General features: G+C 42.2%; 1 protein-coding gene across 1 annotated transcript; it reads left to right on the top strand.

The window, feature by feature from the left end:
• The first annotated feature begins 5,754 nt into the window (after nt 1–5,754).
• On the top strand, nt 5,755–8,265 carry LOC6537830 (estradiol 17-beta-dehydrogenase 11). Its single transcript, XM_002098335.3, has 5 exons — nt 5,755–5,986; nt 7,019–7,174; nt 7,322–7,498; nt 7,681–7,753; nt 7,809–8,265. The coding sequence occupies exons 1-5, from the start codon at nt 5,819–5,821 to the stop codon at nt 8,198–8,200; spliced, it is 966 nt and encodes a 321-aa protein (XP_002098371.3). The 5' UTR covers nt 5,755–5,818; the 3' UTR covers nt 8,201–8,265.
• Nucleotides 8,266–15,530: the final 7,265 nt, after the last annotated feature.

Raw genomic sequence — 15,530 nt, 5'->3', positions numbered from 1 at the left:
GCTTTTGTTGTCACCGCTCCGGCCTTCCTGCGTACTTGTACATACATACATGCATATGCATTTTCCTGCATTTTCCCTGCCGATATCCTTCACTTCGAGTGGTTGCCTTGTTGCCTGGATTTTCCTGCCTTTCTGCTCTCCCTGGCTTACTTGGATCTGTTCTTGAGGTTGTTATCGGTTGGTTATTGAATTTTCCGCACGCACTTTACAAGCCCTAAATCTAAACGGCTCAACTTGTTGCCGCCGGCCAGTTTGAATACGTTTTTGTTGCTGGTCGTCGTCATTAGTTGAAAAGCGCTTAGTTTGCCTCGTTTGTTTGCCGAAAGTCTCATTGTTGCCACGTCTTTTGCTTTTCCTTTTCCTTTTGCTTTTGCTTCGGTTTCTGTTGTTGCATTACGCAGCCTGTTGTTGTCATCAGGTTGCATTTGCCTTCTACACTGTTTTGCCTAAATAAAGCCATATAATTTATGTGTGTGATGGTAGTCCTGTTCGTTGTGCATACGCCACGTTGCCCGTGTCCTGTGTGCTTATGTATGTATATTCGAGAGGAGAATACTAAGTGAGCTGCAGCTCCATTGTGGTCCAAAAACTTTGTCACGGTGTGCAAGCTGTGCAACCCTGACTGCTGCCACTGGTTGTGGCCATCCTGGCCGAAGGACACTGCTTTGGAGGCGATTGCTCAGGCAGGACATGTGTGCCCCGCATCGCTGCCCACTGCCCGTTATTGTTTTCCAACTTTTCACTTTGGTTATGAGATGTCCGAGCGCCGCAGTCAGTTGCACGCTCGCCTCCATCAGCGTCGTCTCCATTCCGCTGACCACAGTGGACAACGTGGACTTTTTGGCCAAGCTGGTCGTGTTCGTGCCCCGAGTGGCACACACCGCAAGAAAATGTTGTACAAAATTCAAAACAGCAGTGACTAAAGGAAACTGGTTAGGAAGTGGACATATTCGTTAATTCCATACACTTTGCTACTTATTATAATTAAGTGGAGTAAAACAGTAGACTGATTTATTATTCCTGCATAATTTTAATGAACATAAATGAGTTTAGGAATACCCATGTACCCATTTCCACTATGTTAACTCAACATTTTCTTAAGCAGCAAACTTGACATGTATGCAATTCATCATAATTATCCCCTCTTTTTGCGCAGTGGAAGGACGTGTGTGCTGGTGAGTGCTGCTATGCTTATATCCTGCGGCTTAAGCATTTGTTGTTTTACAACGTTTCAGTCTGTTTGCCAAGTAAATAAAAGCTGTTAACTAGTTTTCACACACCAAAGCCAAAAAGGTGGAGTGGGCTTTCGGATCGCATCGGATTGGGATGGGTTTGGCTGGGATTACATGGTTGGCTTTTTCCGAGACGAGCTGCAACACGTGCTGGACACTTTTTTGCTCGGCTCGGCTCGTCCTGTTTCAATTCCTGTTCTTGTTCCTGTTCCTGTGTCTCGGCCTGTGCCATTCTAAATGCTTTTGTGCGTAACACTCGTGTATGAGCAATTATTTAATGCCGTCCGCTTGTCATTGTTGTCTTTGGGCCCAGAGTGTTGCCTTTGTCTTGGCCCGAACAGTGGAGCGGTAGTAGTAATGGCAGTGGCAGTGGGCCAAGTCAGATGCAGCCAAGTTGTCTTGCCTTGTCTGCCCCTTTTGTGTCGCTCATTTATTTGTGTTTATCCTTTCGCTTTTAATTGCGGCTCCGTCCTGCTCCAGCAGGACCCTCCCAGCACCACCACCACCACCGCCGCTCTTTGTGTAATTACAAGTGTTTGTTGTGTAAATAATAGCGTTAGCTGCCTGGGCCGAGGACCATCGTTGACGCATCGTTTGCATGCTCAGTTAATGCCGTGCATCAGGACCTCCATCCTCCATTGTCCCTATTCCATCGTCTGTGTGCTTATCTGTGTGTGCGAATCCGTCTGTCTGTGGCACGGAAAATTAATTACAAGAATTAAGCAGCGCAACGCCCGATCTGCCGGCATTGACACAGGTGTTGGCCGCTCGCCGTAACGTATTTTCCTTGGATAATTCCCACACAACTCGACAGCCATGTGCTGCACCTTGAACTCGAACTTAGAGTGCTGGATGTGCTGCTGCACGGAAGAAAATTCAAAAGACTTGAGCTAAGTCAAATATGGGCAAACTACTACAATTCCATACACAGTCACTATGTAAAATGTAATGCCTGCGCTTCTAGATACCCTTTAAAACTATAATATAGTTTCTTAACCTTTCTAATGACTATATATGGATCCGATTTTTCCGTGTGAAAACCGCTGAAGAGGTCTGGAGGCGGGACATTAATTCATTCACCTAGAGACACTTACATGTGGTGCCCATTAGCCCAGTGCCACGCCCCCGTGAAAGGCAAATGCCAGCGAGCCATGCGACGCCAAAAATTTCCATTTCGTTGCTTGAACCGTGCATAAATATGTCAATAGGGATTATCCCATCCCGAGCGGCAATAAAATCTTCGGGAGCTATAAAAAAAAAGAAATAGAAAATAAAAATGAAAATGGGGAAAAGGAAAACCTCAGCTAAACAAACAGCAGTGGGAGCTGCAACTTGATTATCCTGGCAACCTGCCGCGCATTTTTCCCCCCGCTGAATTATGACATTCGACTGTCAGTGGTGGGTTCAAGTGGATTTGGGTTAGACGGCATCCATGTAGCTTGGCTGCTCCTGGCAGGCGTGAGAATGCGTTATCCTTGCACCTAAACAAACACATTGGTGGCAGCATCCTGGCGTAGCAGTAGCTGCATCCTCGCATCCTGGGCCGGGTGTCATGTTGCAGAATGTTTTCGATCCTACGGATTCTTGCGCATTACACGACCGGCTAATTTATTTACTTTACGGCCCGCGGTGCACTTGTTGCGTTTCTGTACTAAACTAAAACACATGTTCCAAGGATCATAATCGAAATGGCCTGTTATCCGTGTCTCATTATGTCCTGCACTTGCTGCTGTTTCTGCTGTCGCAGTAGCACTTCAGATTGGTGTTGACAGCCCCGCTGAGAAATTGCCTCGCCCTTCTCCCTTTCCACCCTTTTTGTGTGTTTTTTTTTAAATTTTAATTTTTTTTTTGGTGCCTTACAAGATTCCTAAGCTCTGAGTGCTCGAGATGCTAATGTGAAATATTACAAAACTAATGGAAAAAACGGAGAGCCATGCCATCGAGATTAACGCGTTTGAGCACTCAAACTCCTCTCGACACTTCTCCTTTTCGTCCGCCAGCTGCGTCCCGGGAATCTCATTCCGCTTCCATCCTGCCAGCAGTTCATCCGTTCATCCTTTGCCGTGGGAAACTCCGGTGCACAGGTTTAACCACCACTAATCCTTTACCTTAAGCACTTTGCTACATTTTTTGTGCGTCTCTCGCTGCGCAGTGCAGTCAGTTGGGATGATTTCCCCCTCGAGTTTAGCTATTTTTCAAGGTAATAGAGTGAATTATGTTTCAATTGGCAGATATTATGAAAATATGTCCTTTATTCAAGATATTATACAGAAATTATAGAAATCCTTAAGCATAGTAATTGCCTATTCAACAACAATGCTATATACTATCATTAAACTTATAATACAATTGATCATTTCATAATTAATAATATGTGTGTATAATAATAATGTTAAAACAATGACAAACTTGGCTAGTTATTTTTTTGGATCTCAGAGTTGGGCAGCACTAGCCAGTCCTCCACTCCGCCGCCAGTGTTCTTTGAGTACCCTTTGAGCTGGAGCTGAAGTGTTGTTGGCGGTACAGCGTTGAGTGGCACGGAGTTTTGACAATTAAGGGGGTCGCAGCGGGACACTGGAGTATCGGTATCTTTATAGCTTGCCACCGCAGATAGGGATGGCAAATGGAAGGGATGGGGCAGCCAGTGCCATGTGCTCCTCCTGCTGCTGCTGCTCCTGCTCCGACTGCTGCTTCTACTGCTGCTCCCACTGCTGCTGCTCCTACTGCTGCTACTCCTACTGCCACTCCACCAAATACGCAGACGCCTCGCCCATAAATCATCAGAGTCCAATAGCCGCAAAAAAGTCGCATGCAAAGCGCGGCGGCACCACGTGCACAAAAGTGTGACCCGATTTTGGCAACATCCGACGGCGAGTGCTGCGCTTAAATAAATACAAAATTGCATCACGTGCAGCGGAGTAGAAAGTGGAGTAAAAAAAAAGAGACGCCGCAAGTCCTCAGTTAAGAAGTAGGATTCGTAATTGCGCCAAAATGCATGGAAATGAAGCCAAGGAGTAAAATTCCAGGCCGCATATGTGTGGCTAAGAGGACGGGGTTGGCGGTTTTTGGGGTCGTTTTCATTTGCAGTGAACCAAAGCTATTCCGCCAGCGATCGACACATGCCCTCGAGTGCGCCAAGTGCAATAAATTGATACAAAACCAAAAGTGTCGCAAGTGCGGGCTCAGCGGGGCAGGGGGTGGTGGAAATATGGAGGGGGGAGGTGGCTGTTCGGGTGAAGGTTGCACGAGGGGGGTTAACCTGGCCGATGGCTGCAGCACCTTGGCCCGGCTAAAACTCTATTAAAATGCCATTGCCAGAGCGGGAGAAAAGTGGGTTGGAATGGGTAATATTGTACAAATGACTCTCATAGCGACTATTGGATACCCTTTACTGTTAGAAAACAAACTGCACAACATTTAAAAATGTTCAGACATAGCTTGACATACATATTTGTAAATGTTATAAAACAAAGTGCATTTAATAGTAAGTTAAATATTTAGTTTCATACATTGTGAAGATTTTGTTTCTGATGAATCTATTTCACAAACTATAATATATGTACACCTTAATTATTTTATCGCCCAATCACGATGGCATGTATAATACATTGTTTTTACACTTTTCTCAATCGGTAATATTTTCATTACCCTCGATATTAATGGCAAGCTTTATCGAGCAGCTGAAGCACCCAGCAAAAAACTGAATATGAAATATACGTTTTTTCACGAATCTCGTTTTTGTCGCTCGCGCTCTCTGTTATTTTTAACTAAAACTACAGCCGGCACTCGCCCCAACCCCCTCCATTTTCCATTCCCTCGCCCCCTTAAAAAAAATATAAAATTATCCTTTGGCAGTCTATATTGTTGGTACTCCCCCCATACGTTTCTATATGTTCGTTTCGTATATGTTCTGATGCTCCGATTTGTTGCCGCTGCCCGTATTCGTTTATGGATATCCACTTTATTGTCAGAAAATCATTTTTTCGTTGGCATCTCGCTGCTTTTTTCCGTTTTTATCGAGCTGCAGCACTGTATCACTGAACGCTGGTGTAGGTATACTCGAGTGTTTGGATATGTGGAGCTCTGCTCCACTCCACTTGCAGTTGTAGTCACAAAAAATTGCTTTTATTTATTACTAATGGGCTGGTTCGGTGCTCGGTGTTCGGTGTTCGGTGCTTTGGTGCTCGGGTTCTGTGCGCTCACATCACATAGAGCATTACTTACCGCGACTGTCTCATCTGTATCTGTGCAGGAGGTGATTTTTGTGTTTATTTGCTGACAATGCCCCCGCTTGCTCCAGAGCTCCCAAACATTTTTCGGGATGAGCTGGGGCTATGGGTTCATATAGGTGAGTACGAGTATAATACATATGATAAATGGTCGCTTGCCACACGTTCGCATTCATTTGGGGGCTAATTGCCGAACCCCGCGAACCGGGTCACTGTGGACACACTCGAATTGCAATCTCGACGGCAAGCCAGTTTTGCCGATCGATCCGCTTACGGCGGCTCGAGATTCGCGACTTGCGATTCAATGCGTTTTCAACATTCTCTCAACTCGGTCGTGGCTCAAAAGTAAGCGGAAAAATGTCGGAAGTACTGCGAACCACTTGGGTAAAACTGCAGGCCCTCATCGCACTGATCGGTTTCGCGGCTATAACTCCACTACTCATTTTGGTAGCAGTTCTCAGTCGACTGATTGCCAAACTCTGCTGCTGCTCGGCGCCGAAATGTATCGAGGGAGAAGTGGCCGTGGTGAGTTTGGGCCAAAAACATGAAGATAGAGATGGAGAAAAACAAAAACCCATAATAACAAACTTTAATATAAACTTCGCTGTCGACAGCGTGTTACATGACAGTTGAGAAGTCAGTGAATCGTATAAATTTCAGACAATGTATAGATATTTTGTAATACGAGCGGTGTTTTGTGCTTGTAATCAGATATTGTGCATATAATAGGATTTTTTGCTTATTATCAGATTTTGTGCTTATAATCAGATATTCAGATACAAAAGCATATGCCACTTTTAACCTTTGAAAAATCTAATGAATTTTTATATAAACCCTAAGACCATTGACCCGGTCACAGTCATTAATCTGCTCTTAAGTAGAAAATTACATTTTTTAATTCAGACCAAAAGGTCTCCATCCATTATGATTTCATTTGGCAGAATTTAATTTGGCTAATTTGGCAGTTTATGGATACAATTATATTTCCATTTGCTCACACTTATTGACTTTATTCTAAGTGATCATTATTTATAATCCACTTACAAATGGCAAGGGCTATTGTGCAACCAAAGTAGGATGCCCTTCAATGTGATTAATTGAAAATGCAATAAACTGGAATAGCCGACACAATTTGATTTGAAGGAACTTAGATTAATTGAGTCAATTATTGAGGTAGAATTCATTTGACGGGAGTTAGATACACCATGGGATCAAGAAATGATTCTGCTTTAATATATTAAAAAAACAATGATTTTTAAATTACATTTCATTTACATATGTCTGCAACTTTGACTATAAATTCATTATTATGACGAGGCTTCACATATTATATGAGATAATTATATGAGATGTTTCATTACATTTTAATTTGAATTTAATGTAACTTAATAAAACATTTTAAATACATCACTCGTCGAAAAAATAATTTTAGTGATATGTGTGTCACGGTTTCATTAGCTTGTCATAGCTTAAAATTGAGTGATAAGCTCGATTGCGTGCCGTTAGGTCAATTTCAATGGCTTATATAATCAGTATGTTCATCTCGTTATGATCTAGGTCACTGGAGCTGGACATGGACTGGGTCGTGCCATATCCTTGGAACTGGCAAGAAAAGGCTGTCACATCGCCGTGGTGGATATCAATGTCTCCGGAGCGGAAAGCACTGTTAAGCAAATCCAAGATATCTATGGGGTTCGCGCAAAGGCCTACAAGGTACAATTTTATATCTGCATTATTATGTATTATACATTATTAGTATTATATATTATGCCACTAGTATTTTTAAATGCCCGATAATTGCAAACAATTATTTTATTAGCCACAAGTAATTATCAGTTAATTCAAATGCCAATTTCTTAGGCTAATGTCACCAGTCACAGCGAACTAGTTGAGCTGAACACCAAAGTGGTTGCGGATCTGGGTCCAGTAACTGTCCTAGTCAATAATGCAGGTGTCATGCTGCATCGCAACATGATAAATCCGGATCCAGCCGATGTGCAGCTAATGATCGATGTTAACCTTACGTCGCATTTCTGGGTGAGTTTTCAACAAAACAAGTAACAAGTTTTCTTAATTAGGTAATTTAAATACTATAAATACTTTATATATATGCTACTCAATAAAACTCTATCATAGTCTATGTATACTATTAATACTACTCAATAGAACTCTATCATACTCTATATATATAATTAATGCATTTACTATCTTTCCCTTAGACCAAATTGGTTTTCCTGCCCAAAATGAAGGTATTGCGCAGAGGTTTCATAGTTACAATCAGTTCATTGGCAGGTGCGTGACATACTAAATATCTATATTCCAGGGTATTTAACACACCTCGTTTCAGGTGTCGTCCCATTGCCCTACAGTACGGGATACACAGCTACCAAGGCTGGCACCCTGGCTCACATGAGGGCCCTGCGCATGGAGATGGCTCTGGAGAACCAGAAGGACATCCATGTGACCACCGTGCTGCCCACGTTTCTGCGCACCAACAGTGAGATAACCCAGCTGACGGATAGTATGGGAATCAACGATCTATATCCTCTGGTCACCGGTGAGGAGGCGGCCCACCGAATCGTGGCCGGGATGTTGAGGGGTGAGGCCGAGATCACCTTGCCGGGATTGGCATCCCTCCTCTATCGACTGATACATATTTTCCCGGCTGACTGGCAAGATCGAATGATTCTGTTGCTCAGCAGCAGTCGATTTAAGCAGCTGCGAGATGAGCGCTCCTGATGGGGATTCGACGGCGGGGTGGAGGTGAATAAATATATAGTCCGGTTACGGAGAAATAAGGAATACATGCTCTCCACTGCTCTACTCTACCGGGGGGCTTGCAGGTGACGGCGCTGCTTAAAAGCGTTCCATTAAAATCCGATTAAAGACACTTTCTGCGGCCGACTGGTCACGGACAACTGGCCACAGGCTCCGCCGACTCCACGGGCTCCACTCATGTGTATTTCATTTAATTTCAGCCAGCAGTCGGCAGTCACCAGCCAACAGCCAACAGCCAGCATTGCTTTAATTTTTCCAGCTCCGTCTGGATGCTCCGCCTGCATTTGTCATTTGGCAGGGGCGGCGGAAAAGGGGGAGGAGTGCCATCAACTTTTCAGCACTCCCACTTTTCGCCCCCTCGTGCAGAATCTCATTATGCAACTTTTATGGGGTCATTGGGGCTGTGTGATTTATATATTTTGCAAAATTATAAAAAATAAAACACCTCGTGAAAGGTGGAGCAAAAAAATATGCAGAAAAACTACAGGGCTTTGAGCGCTTTTCAGTCAAATATTCAGGGTTTTCAGAGCAATGCGGTGAGAGTAGTGCATATGCAAAAGGTGGCAGAGCTAAAATAAAGACCGTTTTGTACTGCCAATAAACATAGCTAACTCTCCCAATCACTTAAATTTAATTAAATTTAAATTTTATTAAATTTAAATTAAATTTAATTAAATTTAAATTTTATTAAATTTAAATTAAATTAAATTTTTTTCACATTTTTTGGAATTTTTGATGATGATTTTTGAATTTATGCCGAAAATCGATTTTCTGTTTTTTGCGACTATAAATATCAGTATTTTGATCAGAACATTCGAAATATTGGTCCGAATATGGAATGTCATACCTCGTTGAGTTCGTAATTAAATTTCCAATCAAACTGTGTTTTCAGAAAAAAGTTTAATTTTTTTCACATTTTTTGCAATTTTTGATGGTTATTTTTGAATTTATGCCGAAAATCGTTTTTCTGTTTTTTGCGACTATAAATATAAGTATTTTGATCAGAACAATAAAAATATTGGTCTGAATATGGAATGTCATACCTCGTTGAGTTCGTAATTAAATTTCCAATCGAACTGTGTTTTCTATCTATCCCAATCACTTTTTTTTATAATTTTCGAAAACATTTTTTTTTACAAATTCTCGCATATTTGATAAATTGGCGAAAATTTGGTCAAAAATTTTAATTTCCTTTTTTGAGCACAGGAGTATAGGGAATTTTGTTACGAACTCAACGAGGTATGACATTACACTTTTGGACAACTACTTTTATTGCTATCGAAAAATAGTGATTATATTTTATTAAAAAATACCCAACAATTTATTTACCAAAAACGTGATATTTTTTGCCACTTCAAACGAAATTGTTGTCTAATAGGGTCGAGTGAGATCCATTAGGAGAGAGTGGCTTGACAGATTGTATTCTGGTTAAAGTGAATTCTTGCGCACAAAAAACGAGAAACGGGCTAAGAAAACGTAGTCTTTTTGTTCGCCTTGCAGTTCTGCTTTTGTTCCTTTATCTTTATGCTGGCGAAATTAATGCAACACATTAAGAGAAATATTGCAACACTGGTGGTAGCGCGGCGGCAGACGAGGAATTTTCCATTTTTCTTATTTTCCTCAACGCGAGCTTTTCAGACACACACACACAGCAGCACAAATTTACTGTATGTACGTATGTATGTGTGCACCATGAATTTCTTGCATATTTCCACGTTTTCCCTCATCTTTGGCTTCGTCCTGGTGCTTTTATTTTATTTATGCTATCACTGCAACCTGATATGCTTTAGCCGCACACATACGCACTACAGGATACTGCATTTATGTGGAATTTCTTTCCTGCTGCAACTGGCTTTTCTTTCTGCGCCCAGGACATATGCATGGCAACTTTAGTGAAATTAAGAAAAATATAAAAAGACATTCCGGCAGTTGTAGTAAAAGTAGCAGTAGAAAGAAACGCTTTAGGAAAATGAAAAAATAATGCAGCCAAATGCAAAAATAACATCGGAAAATGGGTAAAAGTCCCAGAGACCTGTCACTTGGCTTTTCCGGCAAGTAAGAAGTAACTAGAGAAAATATTATGTCAGCAAATCAAATCGATTGTGTGGGAAAGCATTAGTGGAGCACTCAGCAAAAAGGGCTCCCAATCCTCCCCAGCCTTCCCCTTAATTCCCAATTAAAAAGCCGTTAATGATGCGTGGGCCCAAAAGAGCGAGACCATTGCAACATTACAAGTTGCAACCCCAAGGGGCACAGACGTGTCGCTTGTAACGCCTCAATGGCATCCTGATTGAAAACTCCAATGTGGCACTGGCACTCGGTTCCGCCCCCGATAGTCCAATTCCAATTCGGATTCAGATTGGGATGCTGGTTTATTGTTTGTCTGCGCCACTGACGAGCACTTTTTAATTTCGATGGGTTGTCGGCGGACAAACGAGGCATTTCCGCGTGTGATTATCGAGATCCATGGGGATATACTCGTATCTACATATTCTTGTAGTACACATGGATATGGGAACTCGGCTGCCGTCTTGCGCTTAATTATGAGCTGTGAGTGAAGTGCGTGGGAAATCGGAAAGAGTTCCCGGAGAGAAGCAGTGGTTATTATGTGGCACCTGTGGCCCCTCATATCCATTCACATTCCGATGTACAGGCACCCGTAATCCAATGGACATTTCAGACTTGGGTAATCGAGCAGTCACATTGGCGAGCAGTCCATCAGCTGCGTATTCGCGAAATGAATTTAATGAAGAGTTGTATGTCCGTGTCAGGTTGCTCACAAAATTTCATTTGCCGTTGCATGCACATTCGCATTTGCATTTTCATTTCCATTTCACACATCCGTATCCGTATTTTCCCATTTTCGGTAACCTTGCTGCGCAAAATGACGACTTTTGACTGTCGGGCGTCCAAAACTAATTAAAATGCTGACCAGGCCACCAGTTCCACGTTCCACGGCCATTGCCATGGCTAATGTGAATGTAACTAATTTTGATGGTCCATTGATTTTGGGTGCACCGAAAAGAAATCCAAAAAATGTCAAATAAACTATAGAAGTTATAGCTATGAAATAGTTACTAGTTTAATGTATTTTAATGATAACATATTTGCATTGAAGCTCTTTAAAGTTACCACATGTATCCCTTATTCTGTTTACTTTCCTGCCATTTTTCTCAGTGCATGCAAAGGACTAGCCTAGTCAAAACAGCCTTCTTGTTTAGGAGAATTTCACAGTGCTGCTCCTGCCGCGAAATGCAATAGGATACGGTGTGCTTGGGGTGCATAAATCACATGTTTTACTAATTAAACGATACAGTAAATAAGGGTCTATGGCCGGTCAGGGGTTTAATGAGTAGACAAAATGCCACCGTAAATGCGAACTTGAAACGCCCACGAGAGCAGCGATCGTAAAAACTCCCCATTCCCAATTTCCAGATGCCCCCTATGCGAAGAAGTAATCATAAAAATTGCATATTAAAATTCATTCGGGGGGCGTGCACTGCTTCGGATTTCCTTTTTAGTATACTTCTTGGATTTTAGTTTTTTATTGTGCGACGCCTTTAAAATGTTTATAAATACAGTCAATTTGCTGTCAACTTTTGAACTTGCCACATGTGTTCGGCTTCGGTTTTCGAGCTGTAAAATGTCAAGGGGTCAACGGCAATGGCAATGGCAGCGACAACGGCTCAGCTCATTACAATGCAAACGACTAACTCGAATATGTACTAGAGTGAGTGAGTGACACTCACTCCATCCATCCAGCGCGGCACCACAAATCGGTTTCAAATCGAATTATGCTAAAACACACACATATCGCTGCGATAGCGACTACTCCGGCATGCATGTCAACGCAATCATTTGACATTTTGACAGGACATCGCGGGGAATGAGCCGGGGGATTCTGTATTCCGGATTTTGGATTCTGGATTCTGGATTTTGGGATCAGGGAGCCTGGCTGCCTGGGTGATTGGGTGCCTGGGTGCGGCAGGATAGTTCAAGTTGAATGTCGAGTCTGCGCGGCTCAAGTTACAAATTAAACAGCCTCGATGGCGGGATTTTCCATTTCTCTTGGCTAAACAAAATCAAATTACCGCCTGACAAATTTACTTGTTGACTGCGATGAGTGGGTGCGGTGAATAACACAAGAAAATTGCTGTTTTTCCGCTTTTCTTTTGACTTCTTGCCAAGCGAAAATTACAATGGCTATAGTGATATTTTCATCTTACTCTATTGTTTTCTTGGGGGATAAGAAATGTCTTGCCATTTTAAATAAGTTAATGAAAACATTTCAATAGTGATATTAGAATTGAAGTTTATTTCAACGCCATTAACTAAAACCTATAGGTTACAGTATAGTATAGTATCTTAAAGGATTTAGTTAGAAATTTCCTCGAAAAGATAATGATTCTATTTTGACAGACAATCACAGCACAACCTCAACCCTTTCCCTTGCCGCTTTATTTATTTATTTAAAGACAGTCCCAAATCCAAAGCGCACACATGATGTCTGTGATTGGAAATAAACAAAGGCAATAACCATTTCGAACAGTTTCCACAACAAGAATTACCCCAGATATGTTCTATGGTCTGCAGGCTGCAGTCTGTAGTCTGTAGTTTATAGTGCCATCCCAAAATGCGACCCATTGCCACATCAGCGGCTCACTTGATGGAGAATGTGGAGTAAATAAACGCGACCATTTGCAGCATTGTCAAGTGGAAAATCATTGACAAATTTATGAACCCAGCCGACATATAGTACCCTCAACGTGAACAAATACACGAGTGTATATGTTTACATATATATATTTATTTATTCATACTCGAACCGGAGAGCGGAAAGCATAAAGTTAAAAATTTCATTAACAAATCGACACAGCAGCGCCTCATTACTTGGCAACAAATAAATTTTATTAAGTACGCCCGCTTTTATTTACGATGTTTTACGATTTTTCATTAAAGCCATTTGCTGGCTGGCATGCCGCATAATTTCCACCCGCCAAAGTTGACCAAACCAAACATTCGGCATTCGCCATTCGGCATTCGAGTGTATCCATTAATGTTGCGGCTTATTTGTTGCTCTGCGCCAAAGGAGTATTACAATCTGATCGAAATAATGTTTGCACATGCACGGCACAGGGCAAGGGTCATTCAAGCTGCTGCTGCTGCTGCTGCTGCTAATTAATTGGCTGGTTTTCCGATCAACAATTTTCCACAAGCTCAACACAAATTGCCGGCGCGGGGTGGTGATTCACGCAACTCGCACATTTAATTGAAATCGAATCTTGGGCCAGACAAATCATAAATTGGACGACAGCAGCACTGCCCACGCACAAGAAAAATTACCTTAAATCTGGGAAAATTGATAATCACCAGCGGAAATGGCCGAGTGTTTTCCCAAGAAACGTCGCCGCGCGTCATCGCCACTCATAAAAACATCAACTCGCATTGGCATCAGGTCTATAGGTCTTGGCCAGAAACGCGACTAGGATGCACTTGAAACAATTTTAAAACATTTACAAATATTTACTTTTTAACATGAGATTATGGTAATTAAAAATCTTGGGATAAACTATTTAATTCGAGCTAACAAAATGGATTGAAGTCTGTATCATTTTCTGCGTTAAAATGATTTTCTTTTAGTAATTAATGTTCCTCCATACTTCATCTAATTTTCTCGCTGTGCACTTGACGCGAAAAAGTGCTGCCAAAATCGCCTAATTTTAAGAATGATGTAAGTTGTCGCAATCGTGCGACAACAAAGGCGCTGTCCGCACAGTTTTGGCCAGAAGCCCAATCTTTTGGCCAGCCCTCCGACCGATTCGCAAATGACGAGCGCGCAAGTGGCAGGAATTGTGTGTTAAACGTTTCTGAATTGACTTGACGCGTTTCGGGCCGAGAGCAGAGGCCCCCAAGGCAGGGGCAGCTGCCAACCTATGCCAACCTCAACCAGCCCAGCCAAACCGATCCAATCCCAGCCCCAACACCCCAAACAACAGCAAAAACCCAAAAAAGACAAAAAAAAAAGAGTCGCCACAATCATCGCATTCGGGTGAACGTGCGCCAAATCGCGACGCTTGCCAAAAATCATAAAAAATATATGGCGATTATAGGGAGATGGCATCATTTAATGATGAAGTGCCGCGTTGGACTACAAAAAAAAAAGGGATTGGGAATGGGAATGGGAACATGGAAATGGATGTGGATGTGGATGAAAGGAAACTGACTCATGCTCCGGAAACGTCACTATCGCAATTACAGCCACAATGGGCAATGCACTCGAGAGGACCTAGGACAATACAGCACGGCACTTGCATTGGGCGAGGGGAACAAATAGTTTTGCAATTGCATTTTTGTGGCGTAAATTAAAAACATATTGTCAGGCATTAGCGGACGAGCTAAATGCGCTAAAAATAGAGCGCGAAGAGAGCGCGATCTTTGAGATACATTCTGCAAGATGCACTGGAGAACAGAGTGTGCGATGCATGCGCTATTTGTCGCACTGGCAAATGAGTTGCCACAATAAATATAGCCCATGTATGTAGTACAGTACTTACGCCCGCCTGCTGCTTCTGATTTCGACTGACTCTGTGCAGCAAAAAAAAAAAACGAAAAAAAGGAGAGAAAAACAAAAATTATGTGGCAATAAAAAATAGTGCTAAAACATTCGACAGCCTAGCTGCAACTGCAACACAAACAAGCAGAGGCAGAAGGGCATCGCACACTTGCACACCATGTGTGCAACGTGCAACAACAAGATCGCACAGTGCAGCAGCAGCAACAGCAGCAACAGCAACAGCAGCAGCACGGCTGCAAATGGAAAATGGGCGGGGAAATCTGCTGGATCGGGGAAATGGGCTGAGGATCCAGCAGATCACCATGCAGCACAGCGACACTGCCACGGTCAAGTGCACTGTGGAAAATGCGACGATGTGATGGGTATGCGAGTATGGAAAAATCACAGTAGAGAGCGGGATATATCACTTGAGTTAAATATTTTAACAATTTTTAAAAAAGTATTTATAGGTTTCAGCAATAAATTATTGTCCATCTAGTCTAAATAATACGAAACTTGGATCTTCAAATCCTCAACTGTGCTCAAATGTTTGGACTTCTTTCTTAGATATAATTCGGTTACTTATGCATATTTTCAGTGTTAATACATGCATATATTCAAAATATATAAATTCATTAAAAAAATGTATTTTAATAATTCCTGTAACATTTCACCTTAGTAGTTCGTTGTAATACTCCCCATTTTCCACAGGGCACTTGTTGTAGCTCACGCATAATT

This window comes from Drosophila yakuba, chromosome 3R (genome assembly GCF_016746365.2).
Source record: "Drosophila yakuba strain Tai18E2 chromosome 3R, Prin_Dyak_Tai18E2_2.1, whole genome shotgun sequence".
Taxonomy (NCBI): Eukaryota; Metazoa; Arthropoda; class Insecta; order Diptera; family Drosophilidae; genus Drosophila; species Drosophila yakuba.
Note: the sequence above shows the minus strand (reverse complement) of the source record. Positions and strands in the feature narration are given on the sequence as shown.